Source organism: Episyrphus balteatus, chromosome 2, assembly GCF_945859705.1.
Source record: "Episyrphus balteatus chromosome 2, idEpiBalt1.1, whole genome shotgun sequence".
NCBI lineage: Eukaryota > Metazoa > Arthropoda > Insecta > Diptera > Syrphidae > Episyrphus > Episyrphus balteatus.
In genome coordinates this window covers 35623494-35650213 of record NC_079135.1, presented here as the reverse complement: position 1 = coordinate 35650213, position 26720 = coordinate 35623494, and the positions used below count along the sequence as shown (strand labels likewise).

At 28.0% G+C, this 26720-nt stretch overlaps 2 protein-coding genes across 2 annotated transcripts in view; one reads left to right on the top strand and one right to left on the bottom strand.

Annotated features, from left to right (window-relative positions):
* Positions 1-21476, bottom strand: part of LOC129911260 (uncharacterized) — a 31162-nt gene extending 9686 nt beyond the window's left edge. Inside the window, exons 1-2 of the mRNA XM_055988990.1 lie at positions 20790-21476; positions 12697-13077 (exon numbers count right to left, since the gene is read on the bottom strand). Of these exons, the coding sequence (XP_055844965.1) occupies positions 12697-12871 (175 nt within the window). The 5' untranslated portion in view covers positions 12872-13077; positions 20790-21476. The remainder of the gene's footprint in view (positions 1-12696; positions 13078-20789) is intronic.
* LOC129911254 (tumor susceptibility gene 101 protein) overlaps positions 1-26720 on the top strand; it is a 326606-nt gene that overhangs the window by 128004 nt on the left and 171882 nt on the right. The gene's annotated exons all lie outside the window — the stretch shown is intronic.

The following is a 26720-nucleotide window of genomic DNA, read 5'->3' as shown; positions in this document are numbered from 1 at the left end:
GGAACTTTTAGAAAAAAATTTTTGAAAATTTTTAAAACCGTTAAAAAAAAATATTTTTTTTTATAAAAATTTTCTAACATTTTTCAAAACAAAAATTTGATATGCCATTTTGAAGAAATAAAATTGATTTACACAAAAAACCCAAAATTAAAAATTTTTCACCAACTCTTTTTCAAAAAACTGAATTTAAAAAAAAAAAAATTTTTAAATTTCTTTTAAAAATCCAAAAATATTTTTTTGTAAGTTTTATATTTATAATTACCTTCGCTTAAACGCTTTTGAAAAAATTTTCGTTGAAATCGGGTAAATCTTGTATGAAATATTCAGAAACCAAAAAAAATCGTTCTATGGCAGGTACCGGTTATTAACGGTACGAAAAAATATTATTTCCATTTCAAAAGTTGGCTCTTATGTGTTATACTCCAGACAAAAAAATTTTAATCAACATCGTTAGAGTCGTTTTTGGAAAAAATTAACTGTTCTATTTCCGTTATACATATATGATAGGTACCGTTAGTTTGGGTCCTACAAAAATAAAATGCACGACTCGGGTTGCTCTTATGTTAAAAGTAACTCTTATGTTATTTAAATTTTGTAAAAAAATAAAATCTGTTTTTATAATTTATTAAACACCGATTTAAATGAAATTTTACACAAAACCAAGTATGCAATTCAATTTCTTGCATAAAGGAAATTTTTAGAAAAAAAAATTTCGAAAATCGTTAGAGCCGTTTAAAAAAAAAATTATTTTTTTTATATAAAAAATTTCTAACATTTTTCATTTTTGCCATTAGTAAGCAAATATTACTCAACACATAAAAATGAAATTTCGATAGACAGAACTGCCGGACCCACTTTTTTGGGATTCACTTCATCGTAATGTCATGTAAAATTGTTATCTCGAGTTTCATTTTTTTTTTCCGAATCCTTAACTTGCCCTATAGTATCTATATAGCAAGTAAAAAGTCCTGCTGGGGAATATGCCTAACACTATAGTTATTTGAAACTTATTTAAAGAAGAAATACAAAATAAACCTTAAAAGCTCAAAAGATTGCACAATATTGGGTTGGTTTTAGTCTCGTAGAGTTAAGAACCCATATTGGGATGGAAAAATTAACATTTTTTAAAAAGTATGCAAATCGCAGGATTATGATTAATTACAAGTTACTTAATCCTCAGAGGTCATGACCGAATGGGCTTTCACCTTTTTTGGTTGAACTCTTATTTTGTGACACCCTGTATAAAAATGCTAATCCCTACCCAGATTGTCTATCTTAAATTCTTATTAATTAAATGATTTGTTTGTTTCACTATAGAAAAACCCTCAGGGTTAAAATATTCGTTTTCAAACCTACACCCCAACACTTTGGATATGAAACTTCAATATCATCATTATGTAAGCCTCAATAACCGTTAGATTCTCATTTTTCATTTTAAACGCAAAAGAAACCAGAATTCTAATCATTTGTTTTGATTGTTTTTTTGTTTTTTGTTTTGAGGATACAAAATTTTAAAAATGATTAATTAAAGAGTAAAAAAACGTTCGCTCGTGGAAGAGGTCAAACATCTTGATAGAAATGCTCAAAAAGGTAAATAAGAAACTGAAAATAATTTGTACATTTAAAAAGTTCTTGTAGCCCAGTAATTTTAGACATTTTTTAACCCAATCTGCGGAAAAATTCCTACTGGGCTCGATTTTGGTATAGACCTTCGTTACGGCGTTGTTATGAAGATGTGAAAAATCGACATTGATATCGTGTCCGCGTTAAGAGTTATAGGGGTCAAAAGGTCACAAAAACTGGTTTTTCACGATTTTCAGCAAAACGGTAAGTCTTATCAAAAAATTTTCAATGCAAGAATTGTAGACCAGATTATTATATATAAAAAGTGTCATGACACTTTTTTTCCTAAGACCCACCGTTTCTTAGGTATAACGATTCAAAAAGTTGAAGTTTAGTTGTAATCGTCATAATCCTATTCCTGAAAAAAAAACTCCTAACTGAAAAGTTCCTGAAATTTCATTATTTTTTTAGCTTGAATTTCGTTCCTCAACTGTTAAGAATATGGGGAAACCAAAAAAAAAAAATGGAAATTTTCGCCATTTTTCCGATTGGGGCCCTTCTCCCGAAACCATTTCCCTGGGAATTTTTGTTTAGAATATGTCTAAAAATATACAGGGTGTGCAATAGAGAATGGACAACCCTAAAACGGCTTATAGCTACACTTATGATTGTCCTAAAAACAGATAGAAAAAAGTTCTATCGCAACCAGTTCATAAAATATGGACTTTTTTTCGTTCAGTGTATTTTAAATTTTATCATCTTATGTTTTCGTTCACTACAACCACGAATGAATGAATTTTATTTATTTCTTTTTTTTATAATTTTCTACAATAATTGGATGAGTACATAAACACTTTAAAAATTTCATAGCTATTGCACATTTTCGTAAAAAAAATTTTGAAATCTGTTTTTTGATGCAAAATGTAAAAAAAGTATTTTATGAAAAATTTTAAACACCTGTGGTATAAAATAAATCTATAGAAACCTAGGTGGCCAACTTTCTTAAAAATATTCTGGTATAAGGAGAATATTTTTAAGAAAGTTGGCCACCTAGGTTTCTATAGATTTATTTAATACCACAGGTGTTTAAAATTTTTCATAAAATACTTTTTTTACATTTTGCATCAAAAAACAGATTTCAAAATTTTTTTTACGAAAATGTGCAATAGCTATGAAATTTTTAAAGTGTTTATGTACTCATCCAATTATTGTAGAAAATTATAAAAAAAAGAAATAAATAAAATTCATTCATTCGTGGTTGTAGTGAACGAAAACATAAGATGATAAAATTTAAAATACACTGAACGAAAAAAAGTCCATATTTTATGAACTGGTTGCGATAGAACTTTTTTCTATCTGTTTTTAGGACAATCATAAGTGTAGCTATAAGCCGTTTTAGGGTTGTCCATTCTCTATTGCACACCCTGTATATTTTTAGACATATTCTAAACAAAAATTCCCAGGGAAATGGTTTCGGGAGAAGGGCCCCAATCGGAAAAATGGCGAAAATTTCCATTTTTTTTTTTGGTTTCCCCATATTCTTAACAGTTGAGGAACGAAATTCAAGCTAAAAAAATAATGAAATTTCAGGAACTTTTCAGTTAGGAGTTTTTTTTTCAGGAATAGGATTATGACGATTACAACTAAACTTCAACTTTTTGAATCGTTATACCTAAGAAACGGTGGGTCTTAGGAAAAAAAGTGTCATGACACTTTTTATATATAATAATCTGGTCTACAATTCTTGCATTGAAAATTTTTTGATAAGACTTACCGTTTTGCTGAAAATCGTGAAAAACCAGTTTTTGTGACCTTTTGACCCCTATAACTCTTAACGCGGACACGATATCAATGTCGATTTTTCACATCTTCATAACAACGCCGTAACGAAGGTCTATACCAAAATCGAGCCCAGTAGGAATTTTTCCGCAGATAAAACCTAAAATTACTGGACTATTGAGTTAAAGAGTTTTTGGTCACGAATTTCATAATTTCAGACTGATTATGGGCTTATTGTGCATGATTTAATTACAAAAAATTATTCAGTTCATACTTAAAATATTTCAAACTTCGAAAGCTTAATATCTAAAAATGGAAATAAGCCATATCGGATAGAAATTAATTTAATTTGACCAAACCCCTTATCAAAATCGAAATATTGCCAATTTAGTTAGTATAAATAACCTTCGACTATTAACTTAACCGTTCTCTATATCTGAGCCTCAAAGCGTTCTCTTTGAATGCAGTTTCTATAAAAAGTATGTATAGTTAAGTGCATTATATATAAAAGCTAAAAGCTTTAAGATCTAGCAGGTGTATTTACATATTTAATAAATTCTCCATAATTATAATTCTTGTTTAAATTTGCTTGAAAAAAATATGAAAACTGCTAATTATCACAAGACAATATAAACTCATCAAAAGTTCATAGAGTCATTCTAGGAACATCTACCTACAATAAGTTTAAAATTAAAATTATTAAATGACTTCCCATCTACATGTATCTTTGGGAAATACCGTGTTTCTTCAGAACCTGAAATTACAAACTTCAATTCAATACAAAGGTATAACTATTTTTATCTAACATTCATCACATCATAATATTAAAAAAATATTATTTATGGTGTGAAATTGGCTAAGGTAATAATTTGACTTTAAAAAAGCTCTCAATGAAGTTTTTTTTTTCTTTATTATTTGGACAAAGTCCACCTGTTAAACATAAAACAAACAAACAAAAAAAAACCATAATAATCGAACTTTACTCCTAAAAAAGCTCAAATACCATAAGAGTTAGGGTTCGGTTTCAACTAAAATGGGAGTAACTCTACTTAATACTATTTTACTTTGAAAAAAAAGTAACTTCAACTTGTAAAGTACGCTTAAATTTAACTTTTCTATACAATTTAGCCGTTTGGGGATCGGGATCATTTTGCCGGTTACTGATAAATATTTTTTATGGGCGATTGTTTTATCTCCTTGTGGTAACCGTTAAGAGAACACATTCCGCAACCGAGCAAGATTTGAAGCTGTCAATATATGTGGCCATAATTATGAAAATTGGACACTGAGGGAAAAAAAAACTTAAAATCAACGAAAACCACGTTGATTCAAATATTTTTTGGAATGATTTTGCGTTGAAGACAAAAATTTGAAAATCAAAGTAGAACATCGTAAGTTTAAAGTGGTTTGCCGTTATAAAACATTTTTAAATCAAAGTTGTTTCAACTTAAAAAAAAAAAGCATTCATTTATTAAAAAAAAGAAAAAATTGGCAGCCGCTGGGGATCAAACCTACAACTCTTGGGTAACTAGGCGAATGCTTTACCACTGTGCTATCTCTCTGTTGGAAATTGAAGTGATAAAATGCTACAAAAGCTGAAGTCCGAAAAAAATAAAAAAAATTTCTTAAGTTATTTCAATTTTAATTTAAAGATATTTCATGTTCGTTTTTTCAACATTACATCAACGTTGAACATATTACATTTTACGTTGCGGTTTTTCCCCTTACTGGACTAAATCACTTTTTGCATTGTTTTAAGAAAAACTAATTTAGTATTATTTTTAATTTAATAATACCATTTTTGAAACAATAAAGGGAATAATAATCCATTTACAGCAATTTCGCTTTTAAACAAAGTTTAAACTTTAAATTATAATGAGTTTTATGCTATTTTTAATCGTTTTTTTAGCAGTGACTTAGTCCACTTATATATTAATATTATTTATATATCTTCCTTCCTAATAGATAAAAATCCGTATCAGGATGTTTGTGATCGTGACTTCATTATTTTTGAATATTCCATATGTGTGTTTTCGATGAACTCAACATTGGCTTGGCAAAATTTTTGATTGTTTTTGTCAGCTTTAAGCATGGTCTAGGAAAAATAAAAAAAAAAAACTACAAAATTTGCTAACTGGCATGCCACCATTTTTAATATACATACTAGTGGAAAAAATTAATTATCAATAAAAAATTCCAATTTTTTGAGATTTTTCAAGTGACTGTATTTCCTTTAAAAATGGTCGAACTGCAATTTTTAAAAATGGAAGGAAGTTGGAAATATCGAAAAAAAAAACAGAATTGTTGATTGTGCCTATAAAACCCCAACAAAGTTACATGAAATTTATTCATTGTAAGATCTCAAAACTAGAACTTTAAGGTCCAGCTTTTGAAATTCCAGTACTTGAAGAAGTACTTCGAACTCCAGCCATATTGGAATGGAACCAAAGATAATAGAACAAACACACATGTATTTTATTGCCTTTGGTTAAATTTTTTTTTTTAGTATTCTTTTCAGGTATCTTTTTGATAAGGGTGGTCCAAAAAATTTTTTTTAATTTTTCCGCGGGCCACCCGCTAAATTTGTTCCACTTACATATCTATAACATTAACGTTGTGAAATTTCAAGTCACTAGCATCAGCGCAAGAGGGTGCTGTAGAGGGTTTTGTACGTAATCTTGATTTTTTTCTTTCAATTTTTTTGAAAAGTAAAAATTGTATTTCAATATTACTTGTCTTTATAAACCATTTAAAATATTTTTTTTTTGCTAAAATTTGAACATTAAATAAATAATAAATCATTTATAAGCAAAAAGTGCAAATAAAAAGTCGTCAACAAACAGCCGTGTGTTCTGTTGATGAAATTTACCTGGAAGTGGCACAAAAAATTATTATTTCGATGTTTTTCCAGAATAAGTACGACAACACCTTTCAAGGAACTTTTTACTTTTTTTTCAAAAAAAAATAAAACAATTTTTCGATCAGGGGGTCAATTCCCCTGTCAATTCGATTCCGGACTTATAAAAAAATTCAAACAAACTTCAAAATTGTAATAAAAAAAAATTAAAAAATTAAAACAAACTTCAAAAATTTTACATATATGAAAACTGAAATGATAAATTTTGTATCACTTCACAGTTTCACATATCAGGAATTGACCCCCAGCACCCTCTTTTATATGAGATAAGAGGCTGAAAATTCAACAGAATGATACCAATAGAATGTGGAACCAAACTAGGAGTTGGGCCGACCACTTTTGGGAAATTTTATTTTTCCCATACAAGCGTGGACCACCTTACTCACCGTTTACTAAGCGAAAACTCGTTATTTTTGGTATTTTACATAATATTCGAAATATTTGTTGAGGAATTTAAGGGTTGTAAGTCTAAAGGTTCTAAGTGCAATTTTTATATTTAAGAGATGTAGGAAAAAAACATAATAAAAACAACAATTCAATTAAGTAATTATTTATTTTATATTTAAATCAACCAAAACATAATTTGTAGCAACAAGAAAACAAAAAAAAAAAAAAGAAAACAAAAGGAAATGATTTTGTGTTCGGTTTTTCTCGTATATCTATAAATTATAAAAATGGAACTTAAACGCTTTAGACTTACAACCCTTCAATTGCTCTTAGACAACTTATATTTTTTCTAGAAAACAATAAAGTACTAGCAGTCATCTTAATCCAGTATAAGGCCAACTAAACACGAAATCCGAACCCTTGCCCTGAATAGGTCTTAACACTCTATTCGCGACTCTTGGGTTCAAATTGATTGTTTTGTTTTTTTTCTTTGGCTAGTAGATAATACCGCTGGCTGCCGCAACGCAGTGGCCAAAAAATTGTTTACCACGTCCATATCTGAAAACCTGTTTGAGAATGTAGGTATTTGTGGTTACATCACTGTATTATGTACAAGATCCACGATTCATAACGAATTAATTAATGTTTAGAGTTGAAAATAAAAGAGTTGAAAAAAGAAGTATGTAGCCAAGCCAGCTATACAGCCAACAACAACCTGTGCAAGGTGTAAACCCATATTATGAACAAAAACAAAAAGTTGACATGCTGCAGGCAGGCAAGCAGCCGAAGCCAATGTGTTGTATAGGAGGAACATGCAAAAGTGCCCACTCAAGATACCTAAATACACCTAACTACCTCAACCGACCCAACCAAACCAAATACAATCATAATATAAATACCTAGGTGTGTAAAGTGGGTTGTGTTGTGAGTTTTTAAGTCTTGTGAATGCATATTTGTATAAGCCTAAGTGGAGACATAAAATATTTCTGTCCAGTAATTATTTTGCAACACAATTTAATTATCTTTTAATTTTAGTAATGAACGGAAAAGAAAGTTAGGGTAACTACTGCTAGTATGTGCAAGAAATGTTGTACGTGAGAAATCTTCAAAGGTATTTGTTTATTTCAAGTCAAAGGGAAAAACAAGGTTCATTAACGCGAAGCTTTTATCTACAATATTGGGAAAAACCTATAATTAATGAATAGTTTGCAATTTTCTGGTAAAGTTATTTATTCAAAAATTTTCATTTGAAATGCTAGACAAGAAATTTTAATAAACTGAAAACAATTGCAAGAAGTTTAAGGCTACACCAACACTTGTTTTAATTGATGCTTAGTCATTGCATGTATGTATGTTAATTTGATTGGAAACATTTTAAACGGTTCTAGGACTTGATCAAACGACCAAGAGGTTAAGGTTTCTAATTTGAGTATTATAATTACTCAAACCACAATGCAGTGTTTCCTAACACAGGTCTCATAAAACGTTTTCTTTTGGCTGAATTTTGATTTGTTATAGAGATTTCCGGATTCTTCTGAGACTTGTTGGTGTATTTTTCTTCAAAATTCACTTTTAAACTTAAATTGCTACAAATAAGAGTTTTACTTAGATGATGTTGGATACTGACAAGGAAATTAATAACTAGACAAAAAGTTCTTGTTAAGACCAACAACACAAAGGCTTCTCAAGACTCATAAATTCTTAACTCTAAACATCGTGCTATGACTCAGCGCCAGCACTAAATATCGATTGTATTCTTGAGTTGAATGTAATTTGCTTCTCAAACTCAATAATTAAATCAATAAATCAAATGAAAAAAAAAATTCTCCTAATTAACAAGTTTGTTTCTTTTGATATTCAACAAAAAAAAAAACAAAGAACAAATTGCGCTTCTCTCTATATACATTCGCATCTTTTGGTTTCACCTTTTTTATGTCTTTTTTTAATGATTCTTGAAAGAAGAAAAATAAATTATGTGATTATCAAAAATCAAATCCGATAATATCTGAATTTTAACAGTTTTCTAACAAAATAAAATACTAGACTGGGTCAATATTTTGGGTTATATTGCTTTTAATATCTTAATTAATCATTAAAAATGTAAGCTTTTGTTGTCTTACGATTAAAATGCCACACAAAAATTCAAAAAGAAAGTAGAACGCATTTTAAAAAAATTTGTTGTTTGTAATGATTTTGTTCTTTGGGTTTTTTTGAGAATGCTTATACCTACTTTTCACTTTTCAATAATTTGAATTAAAATTAAATTCTATGCATTTAAATGAAGTGTGAGTTTAGTTTTAAATTTTGAATCTCATAAAATTATTTTTCCTTGTAATAGTGAGGCGGCTTAGCATTAAAAAAGAGTTCAATCGTGCACTTTGTGATAAAAGCATAAAATTAACAATGTTGGTAGTACTCAATATAAGAGTTATTTTGAGATATTGGGCCACCTTGTATAACATCCGGAAGGGTAGATACAAGACTTTTTCTGTGTTGCACTCGATTTGTTGCATAGCAATGAAACATTTTTATTAATATGATAGATGATTTCGAGGTATTTTCTACGCAAATCTAAATCTAAATTAAAAAATTTTTTTTTGAAAAATCAATTTTAGAAAACGGGACATTGAATTTTTTGAAGTTTTGTGTGTTGATTAGTGATTTCTACAAAATGGCATACCAATTTTATTTTTTAACTTTTTTTCTTTTTTAACTTTTTTAGTTTTTTAAAAAACGGCTTTAACGATTTTGAAATTTTTTTTTTTTAATGCATCTTAATATATCAATCAAAACTGCATACTTGTTTTTGGGGGGCAATTTGATTTCAGATTTTATATTATTTTTAAAAAAAACGAATTTTATAATTTTTTTTTTTTTTTCTGTACCCATATAGTACCTACATATTCTAAATTTCTATATAAAAAGTCTTAAAAATTTAAGCAACTTGAACTTTAAGAGCGAGTTCGTGCTACCCAGTCGTGCATTTTATTTGTGTAGCAACTTGGTTTCATTATGTGGTAAGCGATAGAATGTTTTTCCATTTAAAAATATTGATTTTAAATTAATCACTATGGCGTATACGTAACATTTCTCTTTATTGAAAAAAAAAAAATCAATTATTATTTTTTTTAAATTTATTCGTTCCTGGTAACCAATCAACATTGCCAAATTATATTTGGAATTAAACATAAAGGGGGTGAAGGGGTGAAAGGTAAGGATGAATTTGACTTTTAAACGAACACCAGTTTAAAATGCAATCAAGTGCTGGTCCACAAAAATCTTTCAAACGCAAGGTAATAAAGAAAAATTGTTTGCTTGTAGATAACCACTATAACCGAAGTTTTCCGAGGAAATCCTCTGATTTTAAATTTTCCAGTTATAATGATTTCTTCTCTTTCATATGACCAAAATTTATTTTGCAAATGCGATATTTTTCCAATTCAGCAGTTAAAATTATTTAATTTCTGTTTTCATTCCGAAAAAAGGGGAACCTTTTTTAAGTTAAATAAATGGTTTTTTAATTATGTTTTTACTTGGTTACAAATACATACTTTTGTCTTTAACCATCAATACTTATTTATCATATTTTTAAATTTATTAATGCAAAAATGTTTTTTTTTAATAAAAGTGTTAATTTTTTTTAGATAAGAATTAAGTGTGTATATTTAGATTAAAATTGTTTTTTATGAAGACAGAATTTTAAGTTTTTTTATAGGTATTCTTTTTTTTAAGGATGCATTTTTTACATGGTAAATCAAATATTCTTCACAATGAAATCCTCTAATTGGAGTACAGTTTTGTAAAACTTTAAAAATAATTTTAAGAAAATTTTCCGACTATTGGTTGGTTTGTGAAAATTTCACACACAAAAAAAAATGAAATAAAATGTAGTTTTAGACCTAAAACCATTATGATTCGGGACGAACAAGGTATGAATAATCACAGTAAAACAGAGAATCACCATACGTATATAAATGTTAGAATCATAATCAAAACAAATATTGAGACAGCCTCTCTACATTTGATGCTTGTTTTCTATGACAAACAAAAGAAACTTTATTTCTTTAAATTTTTCATATTTTCTCCACACTTAAATTTATTTTAAAGCTAATCTTTTGACCCCAATTAACTCTCTACAAATTGCATTCTCCATATAATTATACATATATGTACAAAAAAGGTTATTATTTTCAAACAAGTTCAAAATAATCAAGTGCATCTATTGTGTTGTCCTAAGCTTTATATGTTTATATCACAATTTCTTCATAACTTTAAAAATATACTCTCGATTAATTTACTTGCATTATTTTGCTTCGTAACTACTCCCCCGTTTTTGGTTAGCTTAAAGACTCGAACAATCGATTCGTTCATATTTCCATTGCGTTTCCGTATTAAGCACCGCTTGCACTTTGCCATTATAACTCGGCGCAAATTCAATGCGCGCAAAAAATATATGTATATCTATGAGAGTAGTAATATTTTTTTACATTGCATAGACAGAGCATAGCAGGTCATAGTCATAGTCATAGCCTATAAGTTTTGCAAGCAAATAAAGGAGGGGGAGGACTGTGTGTGCAAAATGCAATTGAGACGAATCGAATCACTTGCGCGTAACTGCTGCATGCAGAAGAGAAAGTTGCACTGTTGTCTGCAGTTGTTGTTGCTTTGTTGCTTCTACCCGAAAGGTATTTACAACATGAACATGAAAAAGTTGGAAGAAAAAACTTTCTTTTCCTGGATAAGAAAATAAGAAAAATTTTACTTGTGCTGTGGATTTTCTTGTTTCTCTTAAACACCCACATGGTTTAAAGAATGTCTTGTGATTTGTGGTATGTTGGTGAAGGTCATTTTTTCACAAGAAATTGTACATTTTTGGAATGAAATGGAAATTATTTTTACAAGAATTCAATACATCTTTTTTTTTAATTTCTCGTAAAATAGCACGTGATTGTTTAGTTGAAGCTGCTTGATGTAATTTTGCAAATTAGCATTTTTATCTAAGAATGTTAAGGTAGGTATCTCCTGGGGAGATCGTCATTTTAATAGCAGTCATTAGAATAAAATGATGTTACTTATGATAAGCTATGGGAAAAGTTGTACATCAATTACTTACTGGAGATCGCACTCAGAAACTGAGTCTATGTTAACAACAAGGATGCACCCTTACATCAACAAGCAACTACGTTTTAATTTTTAATTTGTTTTGAAAAGATTTGCGACATTGATAAAATTTTGTTATGCATTTTTATTCTACACCGAAAAAAAAATTTGATAATAACAGCTATCAAATTAACATTTTTCAGTGACAAAAGTCGTTCGACAATTAAAATATCAATTTTGATATTTTATCATATCATTTTGACATTTTTTAATTTCAGGTGGGATATTGAAAATTTCACTTTGACAATTAAAATATCATTTTGACATTTTTTAAGTTTAAGTGGATAGTGAAAATTTCACTTTGACAATTAAAATATCAATGTTGACTAGATTTTACGTTTTAGTTTATTATAATGAAACCTATTTCTTTCCTCTTCATTTTTATTATTTTTATTATTTTAAGAATTTTCTTTCTTTTTTCAAAATATTACTGAATTCTTAACAAAATAATGGTGATATTATTTTTTCTATTATAGGTGATATAATTGTTTTGTTATTTTCTCCCAAACTATGTGAAGTAAAATCTTAGTGCCGATCAAATTTTCTCAGTAAATCATACATTTTACTTCGAAAAAACACAAAGCGCTTTTAAATTAGTACACATTAATAATTTTTTATTTAATATTTTTCAATAATTTGGAATGTGAAATTGATATGAAAAAATGATAATAAAATATCAAAAAAAATTTCCAAAATGTGACATTTAAATATCATCCTGATAGTAAAAATGTTGTTTTAACATTTTAAATATCATAAAACACATTTTATAGAGCATTTTTGGCTGATATTTAAAAAATGTTAATTTGATATTTAAAAAATGTTAAATTGATATTGTTTTTTTTTCGGTGTAAAAATAATTGTGTTAATCTTAAAAATAATTACATACATACCTTCATCTTTTGATGCAACATCTATCTCCTTTGAATCGGATTGCTCCAAGCTTTCCTCATTATCACGATAGTCTAACTTCTCCACGGTATGGAAATTATCATTTTTACTACTTAAGATCACATTATAGCTAATAACTAATAACAGCACCACAAATGAAATGAAATAACTCTTCATTATATCGCTCGTCGAAAAAATTTTTATATTTTTTCTTTACAAAATACTATTTTTTAGCTCCAAAATGGTTATTGGTATTCGATTAAAACAAAAAATTAAAAAAAAAACCATCAACGACTACATTATGAACAAAAAGGATTTAAATTACAGACACGATCTTTTATTTAAATATTTATTCAGTCCATTATTAGTACACAGAGTGACATCTGAAATAAATAAAAAGAAAAGAAAATATAAAATTTGAAGAAAAATAAATTTAAAAATTATTTGCAATAGTTGAATAAAGAAACAAATTGGATTAGATCAACTTGGCGAAAGTTACCATCAACAAATAGAATTGATCTGATACTGGATATTTATGAATTTATTTCGCATTTTCTCTGAGATTGCTTTTAGAAAGCTAACCAAGAAATGAAGGAAATTGATTTATATGTGGCAATAAGAATTAAATTACCATTTAATGATCGTTTCGCAAGGGGGGTTACAAATTTTGAGCTAACTTATACTTATCTTTGTTTATAAATGTAAAATAAACTGAGGAATAGCAAATTCATACCATTCTTTGCAACGTGGTTTTGGTTTCAGGAGATTTATTTTACGCTCTGGAAACCTTAGGAAAATTTTACTTGCGAGATTCTCTAGAAGGAAAATTGGAATTTTATTTCTATATATGTCATATGACCAAAATAGTAGATAATGCTTGTTTTTCTTAAAACAGATTATTCGATTTTGACTTAACAAAACCTGTGGTTTATGGCAAATAATACTACTATTTTTATAAAAATATTTTATAAACGTACCTGGCATAGAAACATTTTCTTGATTTATGAATTTCTCCTAACTTCACTGATTTCAACAACAAAAATCTCACACGAGCTCTGACATTTAAATTTAAGAAAAAATTTCAAAAAAAATATATCAGTATTTTCTAAAAATATTTAATTTTTTAAAACGACAATGATTTTGTTTTTGAAATTTTGTTTTAACAAATAATAATTTCTTATGATTGGTATTTGCAGTTTTTTTTATGTTTAAAAAATTTTGTTTTAGTAGGTAAAATAAACTACTTTAAATAAAGGCTTCGATTGGAGGTTGAATCTGTTCAAAAATATGTTTTTGTTTTGTAATTCCATGAACGAGTTTTATTTTTTTTAAATTGCTTTTCAATTTAATTCTTTTTTATGTAATTTTACATACAAAGCTTTAAAATTCTGATCAACTTTAGCTATACCTTTAAGCAGTTTTAATTTTATTAAAACGGACTAATATCATTTATTTTGTGAGATATTCTTCAAATAAAAATGTAGAAAATTTAGTAAATTCATTTGAAAAAAAAAAAATGAAAAAAATCAGCTGATTAACAAGCAACTAAGCCTTGGCTAAGATTCAAGTAAGATTCAATCATAGAATTAGAAGAAGAAAATGAAAGGAAGCGTTTTGTATTTGTCAAAAGTCATATTGAAAAAATTGCATTCATTTCGGATTTTATTCTTATAATTGATTTGTGGTATTTTTTTTATTGGAAATGGAAATCTAAAGGCCCTATTCTGCTATTAGATTAAAATAAATCAAAAAATTTACTTGATTTATTACGTCAAACTGGCTTTTAAAAACTTTTATTTTTTGATGGCAAATATTTTCTTCGTTTGGTTTTAAAATTTCCAATAAAAACTTTTTTTTAAATCTAGTTTTTACTGTTGTTTCATAGCATCCTATTTCAGACTTTTACATGAATCGAAAAGTAGAATAAGGCTTATTGCCTAGACTGCCTCACTAGAATTCTTTAAAACATTATTACATATGTATTAAACTCGGAATTAAAAAAAAAAAATCCATAGAAAATTTTTACTGAATACAAAAATAAAATAACAGAAATAAAGACTGTTTTTATTTAAATAATAACAGTCGTATTTATTAGATTTTTGTCTACTTATACACTGCATAACTTTTTTGAAATTGTTGGAAATATGCTTCATTTAATAAAAATAATAATCACATTATTCGCGGTTAAGACAATCTACTCTTGTGTATAAGTTTGACAGCTATAAGACAACAATAAACAAGGTTTTTGATCACATTTTCCAAATTTAAACAGTTGTATAAAGTTATACAACGTTTTTAAATACCGGGGTAAATGTACAGTTTTCGAAAAAAAAAAATTACATTGAAGCCCTTTCCAGATAGTTTTAAGTTTTTTCTCCAAACATATATTTTGGGCATTCTCCTTTGTTTATTGAAAAATCCTTTTTCGCAAACGGGAAATTGATTTTTTTGCACTTTGGGTTTTATATGTTGTCTAATAATTACATATTGTAAAATGGCATACCAACATAATTTTAATTTTTTTTTTGGTTCAAAAAATGTGTATAAATAAATAATATAAATATAATTTAAAATAAACGGATCGAACGATTTTAAAGTTTTTTTTTTTAAACATAATTTTTAAGACAGTTTGGAACAAATAACTTATAAGTATCCTGAAAGGAAGAACTAACAAAAAAAAAAAACAAAGCATAGGCAACAAAAATTGTTTTTTTTTTTTTTTGAATAATTTAAAATCATTTAATAATCCTATTACTCTTTCCCACGAGCCGAGATCCAAGATAGTCACAAATTAACGCAAGTCAATCATAGATTTGCAATCTTTCCATTTTCAAAAATTTTTACAAATCATTTTTTGATTAGGATTAAAAAATGACAGTTTAGGGGGTGTTAATGATTTCTTAGATTTCACATCATCATTAATCGGATGCAAAAAACTTTAGTGATTGATGACAAAAGTTTTAAACCATTAAGATTTTTATACAATTTCGCATTAATTCAGCATTTTCGTATCAATTTTGTTACGACCATAGATGACGACAAGAGCCAAATGACGTTAAAAAATCAAAAATTTTCTGTTGCCAAATTAATGTTTTGTGTTTATGTACATATAATAAATCAAAAAAAAACGTTTTCCATTATGAAACCTGACGTCATGTGAATATTTAATTTACTAAACCTTAATTGATTGGCAGTGATGTATTTTTTATTATTTAATACTTTATTACCATCAATGACAAAAGAAAATATTTATATTGTTGCATATTGTTATCGATATTGAACTACAATACAAAATGTGTTTGACATGTGTATGGCAAAGTTTTCTTGCATTATGTCATTGCAATCGCAGACATTATAAATTAAAGCGCATAGTTTACGAGTATACAAACAACTTTATTTTTGTTTTGTTATTATTAATCGTGACCATGCTTACAATAATTTTTTTCTTCCGGTAAAAGGATGATGAAGTAAGAAGTTGAAATCGGGAATTAAGTGAACATTAACTGGTTGGGATAGTTTTAAGCGACTATTTCGCACTAGTTCCTACTTTAAAGTGCAGTTTTTAATTCCAACAGGAAAGAGAAATGGCAGGGCTTTTGGTTTAGGACTTTCTCACCCGATTTCCTTCAATAACAAATTATGTAACTCTTACAGCAGTTAAAGTATCAATAAGTTGATGTTCATAAATATTAATATTATTTTGTTTCAAATACCAATCATTAAATCTAGTTGGGGCAGTTGCTGGCTTAAATCGGTTAAACTTTTAGCACTTTTGCTGCAAGCAAGTGCATTTTCAGTTGTTGTGCATTTTTCTTTCTTTTATTATATAAAATGTAGTATAAACCATACCAGTTTCTTTTTTGTACAAACAACTTTAACAGGAAAATATCACATCAGCTCGGCGTTCGTCGTCGTTATCATTGTTGTCGTCGTCGACACAAAAAGCTGCTGACCTCAGTTTAATGGTAAGTTATGGGAAATCACTTGTTGAATAAATGCATTCATGAGGATAGTAAGGTACCTACATAAGTTGCTATAAAAGAACTAAATGCAATCAGCTTTTCATTTAAACAATAAACACTCTACATCATTTGATTTAAGCTGTGTTTGATTAATACCAAAAAGCTTTAGATTATAAAACTGGTTTTATTTTCCCAAAGAATTCAGTATGCTGATATTTTTTACTCATCAATAACAGTCTGGGTTTTTGCATGAAATTTCGCAGTCGATTTTAAACATGCTGATGACCTGGGAGACTTGAAATTTTAAACCAATGTTTGTAGGTCTAAAGTAGATTTAAAAAACTAAACTCATAAAATAAGTTCCATGAGTTGAATTGAGCAACCAAAAAGAGGGATCAACAAAAACATACGAATCTATGTTTGCCTCGATGAATAAATGATACAATTTTTACTAACGAAAAAAAAAATAATAATATTATTCGTTTTGACTGGGCTACGCTGTGTTGATTGAAGATTTTGTCCTTTAATTCATGCATACGGTCGTTAGCATGCGAATAACCTTTAATTCATTCAAACAGTTCGCTGGCTGAGAATTATAGGGTTGTATGTCAACTTACCTTAGTTTTGAGAAAATCGATCTCAAAGTTTTTTAAGGCTGGTTTTTTGATAAAATAGATACATATCAGTAAAGTATTGATGCTATCTTATAAAGAACCCTAAAAAAGTCATAAAACCATGAAAAAAACATTAATTTCACCAAAAAAAAAAGTATTCTATGAGCGATTAAAAAAAATGACATAGAACCTTTTAATGAAAAAGTTTGTTAAAAATATGTTGAACATAGAACCTTATAGTTATAAAGAGATAAATGGATTTTTTTATTTTTCATCGTGAAATATGCTTTGATTTTATTTTTATTTAATTTTATTTGAGTTTTGTACTAAACAGTGAAAGGACTTGTCAAATTCTATTTTAAATAAAAAAAAATACCACAAATCATGTAGTTGCATTTATAGAAAACAAAAATTACTGCTTTTGTTGAATTAGGTAGGTACACGGAAAAACGACATGAAAAATGACACAAAAATAATTAGAATTTGTATTAAATTAAGCGGATTTTTGCATCTTTTTTTACCAAAAAAGGCAGCCGTCTTAAAAACAATCATCTACGGTGTAAAATTTAGGTATGCCAAAAATTGAAAGTTTGTTTAATCTTTTAATTTCAATAAAAATGCACATAAAATTCATGAAAAATCATTTCAATCATACCTAAGAATTGGAATTCACTTTGATTTTAACAGATTTTAAACGGATTCTACTTATTTTTATTAGAAATCTTATTAATTTAAGAGGATGGGATTTACGATGAGTTATCATCTTGATTCTAGGTGCCTTATTTGTCTCCATGTATAACTTAAGTAAATTAACTTCAAGTTAAAAAAAAGTTTTATATAATAAAACTATAAATAGAAATAAACAAATATAATTGTAAAGATGAACAACGAAACACTTCCATTAGTAAAGTAAACTCTGACCTTTGGAAAAAAAAAAATACTCAATTTGCCAACTAAATATACAACTAAAAATTAGTTGACTTTTTTTATAATGTTTTTTTGTTTTAGGAAATTCCCAACCTAGATTATGAAAATAAAGTTTTCAAAAAATCACTTCCAATTCTCGGCACACAAGAAAACATTACTCTAATTTAATTAAGATGTAAGAATATCTAGGTTACGTAACCCGAATGAAGTATTGCAAAAGTTTAGCTTGGATAGTACATATTTTGGTTTAAAGAGTACAGAACGAGATAAAAAATAATTCTTTGCTGTTTAGCAAAAGTCCTGGGGTGAAATCGGTTAACTTGATAGTCGATAGTAAAAAAACGACAAATTATGGAGCAAAATCGTCGTTTTTTGACTATATCAAATATCGACAATCAAGTTAGCCGATTCCACCCTTGTTGTTCAAAACCAGCAAAAACATCAAAAGGTCTTTTATTTTTACTTTAGTTAATAAAAAGATATTATTTCCATAAGATTTCATGTTGAGAAATTTGTGCAAAAAAGTTCTATGTAACCTAAATCAATGTATTTTTTTGTTTGAAAGAAATCAGTAAAAGGGTTCTATGTTGCAATTTGAATAACATGGAACCTTATTATATTAATACATTTATGTGAAATCATGAAAGTTGTATGTGTTTTTTACCTGTATACCCTCGCCATTAATTTGTTTTTAAATTTTTGTTTTAATTTTACCTGAAAGCCGTTGAAATTACGAAAATTTTGGTGTATAAAACTCACTTTTTATATTTTGTACGAAATACACCCTTATAATTCTCAGCCAGCGAGTTGTTAGCATTAGAATCACCGTCTTTGAAGTAAAAAAAAAAAAAACAACCATGGAACTCAGAGTAGCATCTTCGTCAGTAATGACAAAGCCGGCTATTCATCGCCAAATAGGCTCCTTGAACATTTCACTCGTTCCATAAAATTTTGATTTCCTATTTATCAAAATTTAGCTCTTTAAGTTTTGAATTTGGTCGTTTTAGGCTCGTTTAAAATTAAAGTATTTTAAAAGAAAAACACCAGATATACGACTACACTAAAGGAAAAAAGGCAACACAAAATCACATCAAACTTCTTTATGATTATGAAATTGTTAAAATATTTAGCAGACCTCAGCTTAAGATGCAGTTCATCATAGACATTTTCGACAGTAATGAAGCTGATGTAGTTGCTTTGGCCCTATATTTGAGCACCTAATATTCTCCCCCTATTTGTTAACAAATTTAAAAAAAGAACAAATAGTTAAATCTAAGCTGTTTGAGTGGAAAACTTTTAAAACCTTAATAATAGGATCTAAATCAAACAACCCGGCGTGTACTAAGCTAAGCTTAAAAGGCCTCACAACTACAATATCCACCAGATTCTTTCTTCATAATTCCAAATATCTTTCCAAGACTCAATATACTGAGTTGTTGTTGTTATTGTCGTATATATTATATATGCATTGTTTTGCAATTATACCAACCATCGCAAATAGAAGGTTAGCTTTATTGCATGCAACTTCCAACAAACCAAACAGACAACGAAGAAACTTCACTCATAAAGTGCTATGCTAATGGCGCAGTACGCTGGCTGCTTCGCTATTGTTCGTTTTTGAAAAATATTTGAATTAGTATGGGAACTATTGAGCTACTGATCCGGTCGAGTAGCTCTAGCTACTGCGCCAACTAAACACAATGGTAGTACAACAAGTACACACAGATACACCATAAGCTCTATAGAGCCAAAACAACAATGTATATTGGGTACATGATGGTTGTTTTTGTTTTTGCAATCGCACTGAGCCGCACTAAAGAAGGTATTCAACGTTACAGCCGATACCGACTTTACCGACAATGTTTTTTTGTACAATTACTATTGTATCTCATGAATACTTTTTTTTTCAAAATGTTAAATGAATGAAGGCGCACGTATGTTCTCATCATACTCCTGTACTTGTTTGTCGTACAGCAGCATTTTTTACATTGATGCGACGACGATGGCTTTTGTTTTGCTTAAGTTTTTAAGAAGGCCTTGCTTGTACGAGCTTCTTTTTTTAACTTTTAATTTAAATTTATTTAACAACAATAATACCAAGCTTCCTGAATTAACTTTGTTTTTTTTTTTTTGTACATCATACATACATACATATAATTGTATTTGTATATTAATGAAAAAAAAAAGAGGTGGGTACTTCCCTGGTTTTTCAATTCAAACCAAAATCAATCAGTAATCATTAATCGATTTGTTCTCAATTTTATTGCTTTTACGTGGCTAATAAGTTGCCTATTTAAATATTTAATGACATCGGTATTCTAAACCACGATTTGATTTCACAAAAAAAAATCAATTCAAAATAAATTGAGCAAAAGTTCAAAATTACCACTTATAGACGATTTGTCAAAGATTATAATCTAAGACAGCTCTATAATGCCGGTGATATATTATTATTATTATTATTATTATTATTTTAAAATTTTTGCATCTTACGTATATTGTTTTTTGTTATAAAATTTAAATTATATATTATGTAAAGTTTGCATGTTTGACTGTCGACAAAGTTTATTAGCGAGCTTTCCAGATACTTACCAGCACAGTGTAATTATTTAATATCCGACTATAACTCCAATAATGATGTTTGTGTGTAGGTATATTTGTATCCATCTAACGAATACGAAGTCCAAATTTATAAAGAAAAAAAATTCGTGTGTTGAAGATCACAAAAGCACAATCCAAGATTATTATCAATTTTTTTTTTTTTTTTATTAATTATGAATCAAATTTTTGTTTTTGTTTTTATTTTTCAAATTTATAAAAACGCAAAAAAAAATATACAAAAAAAATAAACAACAAACAAGTATCTTTTGTATCTTCAAAATACATATACGTTAGAAGACCTTATGGTATCTAGATACTAATTTTGGGTAACCTTTTTGAATTGATCTAAACATCACTTTAGTCAGGTGCACCCTCTTTTGAATGAAGATACAATCTTTTCTTATAGAAAACAATACAATTTTTTGAATTTCACTTGTTTCAATAAAAATACATTAAATAGAGAAACGGGCCCCAAAAACAAATAAAATTAATCACAACACAAACATTTTTCATTCGCACCAAAATATTATAAATTTACATTAAAATTACATCGACATTTTCATATTATTATATTTTTTTTTTGTTGTTTTTATTTTACTTAAACGGAAAAAAAAAAGAGAAACCAATAATGAGAGTTAGCCGAACGAACTCATGTGCTGCTTTCAACTTACTGAAACAGGTCTACCAAGGTAAGGCTCAAATAGCACGATTCATGTGAAATCGACGATAAACTTCTATCAGAGCTACCTAAGTGAGGCTTTGTTTTTGTGATCTTTTTTTCTGTAGTAGCTTGTTACATGAATATTTAAGTGTGATTGTTTGGAGACTGAGTTTGGTAGAAAGTAATGATCGATCATTACTTTCTGATACTTTAGTATTAGATTTCATGTTGATTAAATTTCATGAAGGTATCAGTCCAATAGGCTTTGGTAGTTATTTAACATAATCCTACAGGTTAAAATTTTAAATATTCTTGTAATATAGGATTAAGAAATTAAACTAAATATTATAGTAGAGTAACTAAAAGTCAAAAAATAACAATATTAGGGAACCCGGTCGAACAGCTCTGATTTTGATGATCTTTTTTTTAAACGTTTTGATTTTTTAAATTTAATTGAAGATTTTTGTGAACAAAACAAATTTGTTTTCCAAAAATTTTGCTCAAATTTCATAAATTTATTAATTATAAGGAAAACAATTATAAGGAAAACAATTATATGGGAACGAAGGACAATCTTCCATCGTTTAGGCGATAAATGCAATTTTCTCACAAATTGACTTCAAACACAAAAAAACAAAATTTGAACACAACGGCAACACCTACAATATTGAAATATACATTTTTAAAAAGCTAGAAGTTAAATCATATTCCTAAAATTAAAATTAAGTTAATTCAGGAAAGGGTTTTTGAAAAAATGGTAATTAGACTCAGATTTTTGAAAAAAAAAATTATTGAAAAAATTTTAACATGACCTTTTAAAACTTTTTCGTAACATTAAATGCATTTATTTTTCAAATTTTTTAGGCCACATTTATAATTATTCGAAATTATAAAAAAAAAAATGTCAATAGCTATGTATTACAATTTATGAAAAAAATTAAAAAGTATTTCATTTTCGAAGAACTTTTTTAATAGAAGTTCAACATTTAAATATAAAGTTATTTTGTCATCATTCAATAGCCCTTATTGTTGAAAGTAAAATAGCAAAAGTTCTTTTTTGCCAAAGTCTTTGATTAAATCAATTATTTCAATGCAAAAATTCAGTTTTTATTGTAAAATCCAATGACATTGGAGTAATTTTTAATTATCTTTTCAAAACTATCATATATATTACCTTTTCTTCTTCGGAATTTAACTAATCAGATCTATGGCCAAAATATTTTTAAAAATAAATACATATGTATTTTATTACGAAAAAGTTTGAAAAAAAGTCATTTAAATTTTTTGAATAACATTTTTTTTTTTAATTCTGAGCTTAATGTCGTTTTCTATTGACTTTTGAGAATTTTGTTTAAAATTCTCAGATTTTCCACTGCAAATAGAATATGAAATCTGAGATTTTTACACTTTTTCCCCTCTTCCCCCCCCCCCCCCCCCCCTTTCAGCTGTCAGATTCACAAATCTCATTCTGAGATTCGTCAATAGAAAACGACATAAGGACCATTTTTTCAAAAACTATTCATTAAATTTTGTGGATTTAAATTTTATAGATAGGAATCGAGCTTCTGGCTTTTTTAAAATGTTTTTTTTTCAATATTGTAAGTGTTGACGTATTAAAAAAAAAAAATATTTGTTGCAACTGAAAAAAATTTCTTTAAAATTTACTGCAACCAAAAAATATTTGCATTAAAAAAAAATATTTTGCGTTAAAAAAATTTCAATGCAAAATGTGTGCATGTGCATTGAATATTTTTTCTAATATTCGTCGAATTTCTTACAATTTTGACCATTTGGTCGTAATTGTGTCAATTATAACATTGAACCTAATGTATGTTCCAATAGTCAAATTTGTAAGAAATTCAACGAATATTAAAAACAAAATTGTGGAAAACGACGATAATTTTGGTATTAATTTTACAATTTCTCATTTTACAATTTGACATAGGTATGTAAAATAATTCCAAAAGTAACAGGTATAGAAATATTTCTAACATTAACAGGTATTGGGGAATACGACGATATTTTGGCATTAATTTTACATTTTCTCATTTTACTTATGTAAAATGATACCAAAAATAACAGGCATAGAAATATTTCTTACAGTAACAGGTATTGGGGAAAACGACGATATTTTGGTAAACCAAGATCATAAAATAGCTGCGTTCCTTTGGAAACATTTATTGAACTACTTTCTCAATACAGTAAAAGTAGTTGAAAGCAATTTTAAGTACTAGCAGAGAGCAGTTTATTATAGCTGCGTTCCTTTGGAAATATTTATCTACTTTTTAGTACTTAAAACTACTTTGATCTACTTTGGTATACTGAAAAAGTAGTTCAAAGCAGCTTTAAGTACTAAAAAGTAGATAAATATTTCCAAAGGAACGCAGCTTATATAAGCAGTAAATGCCCACAAAGGAACGCCGGTAATAATTGAGGAGTGACTTTTCAAAAGCAGATACAAACACATTTTGTCATTTCTGAAATCTGATATCTCAAAAAATCGGAAAAAAAAACTAAATGATAAATTGTGATTTTTCATACTTTTTCAGATTTTGCCTGTCTTTTGTCTTAACTTGGTGATTAAACTAAGCAAAGCATTTGAATGTAAAGAAGAGATATACATACTTAGTATATTGATTAGAAGCCAAGTACGCAGAACGAACTAAATATAGTGCCGGGCTACACGGTGATTTTTCAATCGCCTAACCAGTCAGGTTGTAGGCAAGAGGGGTGAGGATTTTCCTCTTTTTGACTATTGTTCCTAGAAAATGTGAATCGGAACATGATTGGGCACAACACTGTGTAGCCAGGCCCATAAGCTAGCATACAAAATTCTCTCCAAAATTAAGCCGAGTTTAAATGTTTTTCAGAATTTTAGCAGAGTTGTGTTTGGTTTAAGCTTTAAGCCTAGTACGCAGCTGAAACGAAACGCAAAATTTTGAAGTCTCCAATCTCAAAAGCGAACACGTTAACGAAAAAATACCATCGGGTAATAGAGCAAATAAAAAATAAAAAAATACAATTAAAAAAATTCAAGAAAACATCAGAAAATAAGTTTCAAAATTTGCAATTTTTTAAATTTCTTTTATTATAATTATATAACCATAACATTTTCTTAAATAATACTTTTAAATGTTAATTCATTTAATTAAATAAATATTATTTTGTTAGTCTCAACACTTTAAGATACTTGTATAAGATTAATTCAAATTAATTCAATTAAGTAGATTAATTTTTTTTTCAGTCTAAAAACTTTTATGATTATTTGGTAAGAAATGGATATGAATTGGTGGACTGTCGAAATACGTTATACAGTGCCATGACATTTGTTTGTTTTACATTTTTAACTCTTTAAATTATGATAACAGCTTACACGAGTTAAAGCTTAAAAAAAGGAACTTAACAAATGAGGATAGAAAAAATTGAAATGGGCAAGGAAGCAGGAAGCAATATAAAATATTGAAAATTAAATATAATTAATATGTATTTACAAAGAAGGATACACCTACTTGCGCTAATACTCTCGAGATCGTTTAATAGAGCCCATGAACCTTTCTCCTTCACTTGTTTTTTTATAACGGGAACGATTTGTTTTATGAATGAAGGCCAGAGTTTGAAAAGTTGCGATTGATTGTTTGGTTTCAGGATATTATAGTCGATTTTAACCTGGAAGTACCTATGTATTTTGGAAATAAAAATTTAATGTTACTATTTATTCAGATTTCCAAGTGAAATTATATGAATGATAACTTACATGTGTATGTCCGAGTGATGCTTTTCTTCATCATAAGAGTTAAGTATGCTTTGACCCCTCTCTGTCTGGCTTAACAATTCTTTCAATGTGTTGTTGTCGAAAAAGATCGAATCATTTTCAAAGGACCGATGTGAAGATGAGGGTGAACTTATATTACTATGTACTGAACTGGAATTCGGTTCTAAGTAATTTTGACTCAATCCAGTTCTTGCATGCCTCAGAAATATTTTTCGGTGGCTAATTAAAAAAAAAAAAATTAAGCTTCAAATCAAGTTATCATTCAAATATATTGTACATACATTCTTTCTCCAGAAATTCAAATGAAACTTAAATTTTGCCCTTGTGCCTAAGAGAGGAGCTGGATATAACTCGTTTATTTCCGATTCGGTTGCAACCAAAAGGCTCTCCAAGTCGAAACCATTGTCTTAAATGCATGTGAAATGAGTTTATTTTTAAAAATTTGGGAATAGTTTTGAAGGTACCTGCCACACGCTTAAACACATTTTCGTCGAATCCAAATTTTTCGCAATTTAATTCCTTAAGTTCATTTTGCTCGCTTGCGTTGTTTTGCATTCCAAGAGATGATGCATCGAGAATAATGCTGCCCTCCACATGTATGGTTTGTTCATTTTCTAATTCGCATTCGTTTTCAATAAGCAATAAATTGCCACGCACGCACGGATCCATAGCTTTTTATAAATAATAATAGAAAAGGGTTTTCAATCGAACACTTTCTTTTATACTAGCGGACAAATGAAGAATTGTTTCATGTTTTTCAAGTGGCTTTTTATCCGTCAATAATGATCGTTAACAAATTTTTATAAAAAATCCTTTAAATTTGAGATCTTAAGATGAAAAAAAAAAATTGAGACAACTTGTGAACCCCCAATTTCAATGATTTTTTATTTAGCTCACTACTATGCTCCGATCAATTTATAGAATTAAAAAGGTCTGCACGCACGGACAATAATGAAACGAATGTGGAGAATTTCAACAGTAAAAAAAAAATATTACACATTTTAATCGGATACCATTGAAGTTAGTGGTATATACTATTATATATCTGAAGTTTTAATGGTTTAACTTTAAGGTTAATGGTATATACTATTAAAATTGTTCACTAATGGTATTCGTACCATGAAAATATAACGGGACTCTGGCGGCGTCTGATATTATAGCATTTTAGATTATTGAAAAATTATTAGCAAAAAACATTGAAAAACCTTTTATTTTAAGACAATTTAAAGTAAGGAATACTACCTGACTTATTTTCGATTGAAATATGTAGTATACGTAGTTAAAATTTGTATCACTTTTTTTATTTAGCTCACTACTATGCTCTGATAAATTCTATAAGTTTTTGAAAAGGTCTGCACTCACGGACATTAACGAAACGAATGTGGAGAATTTCAAGAATTTAATAAAAAAAATATTCCACATTTTAATCGGATACCATTGAAGTTGATGGTATATACTATTATAAGTCTGAAGTTTTAATGGTTTAACT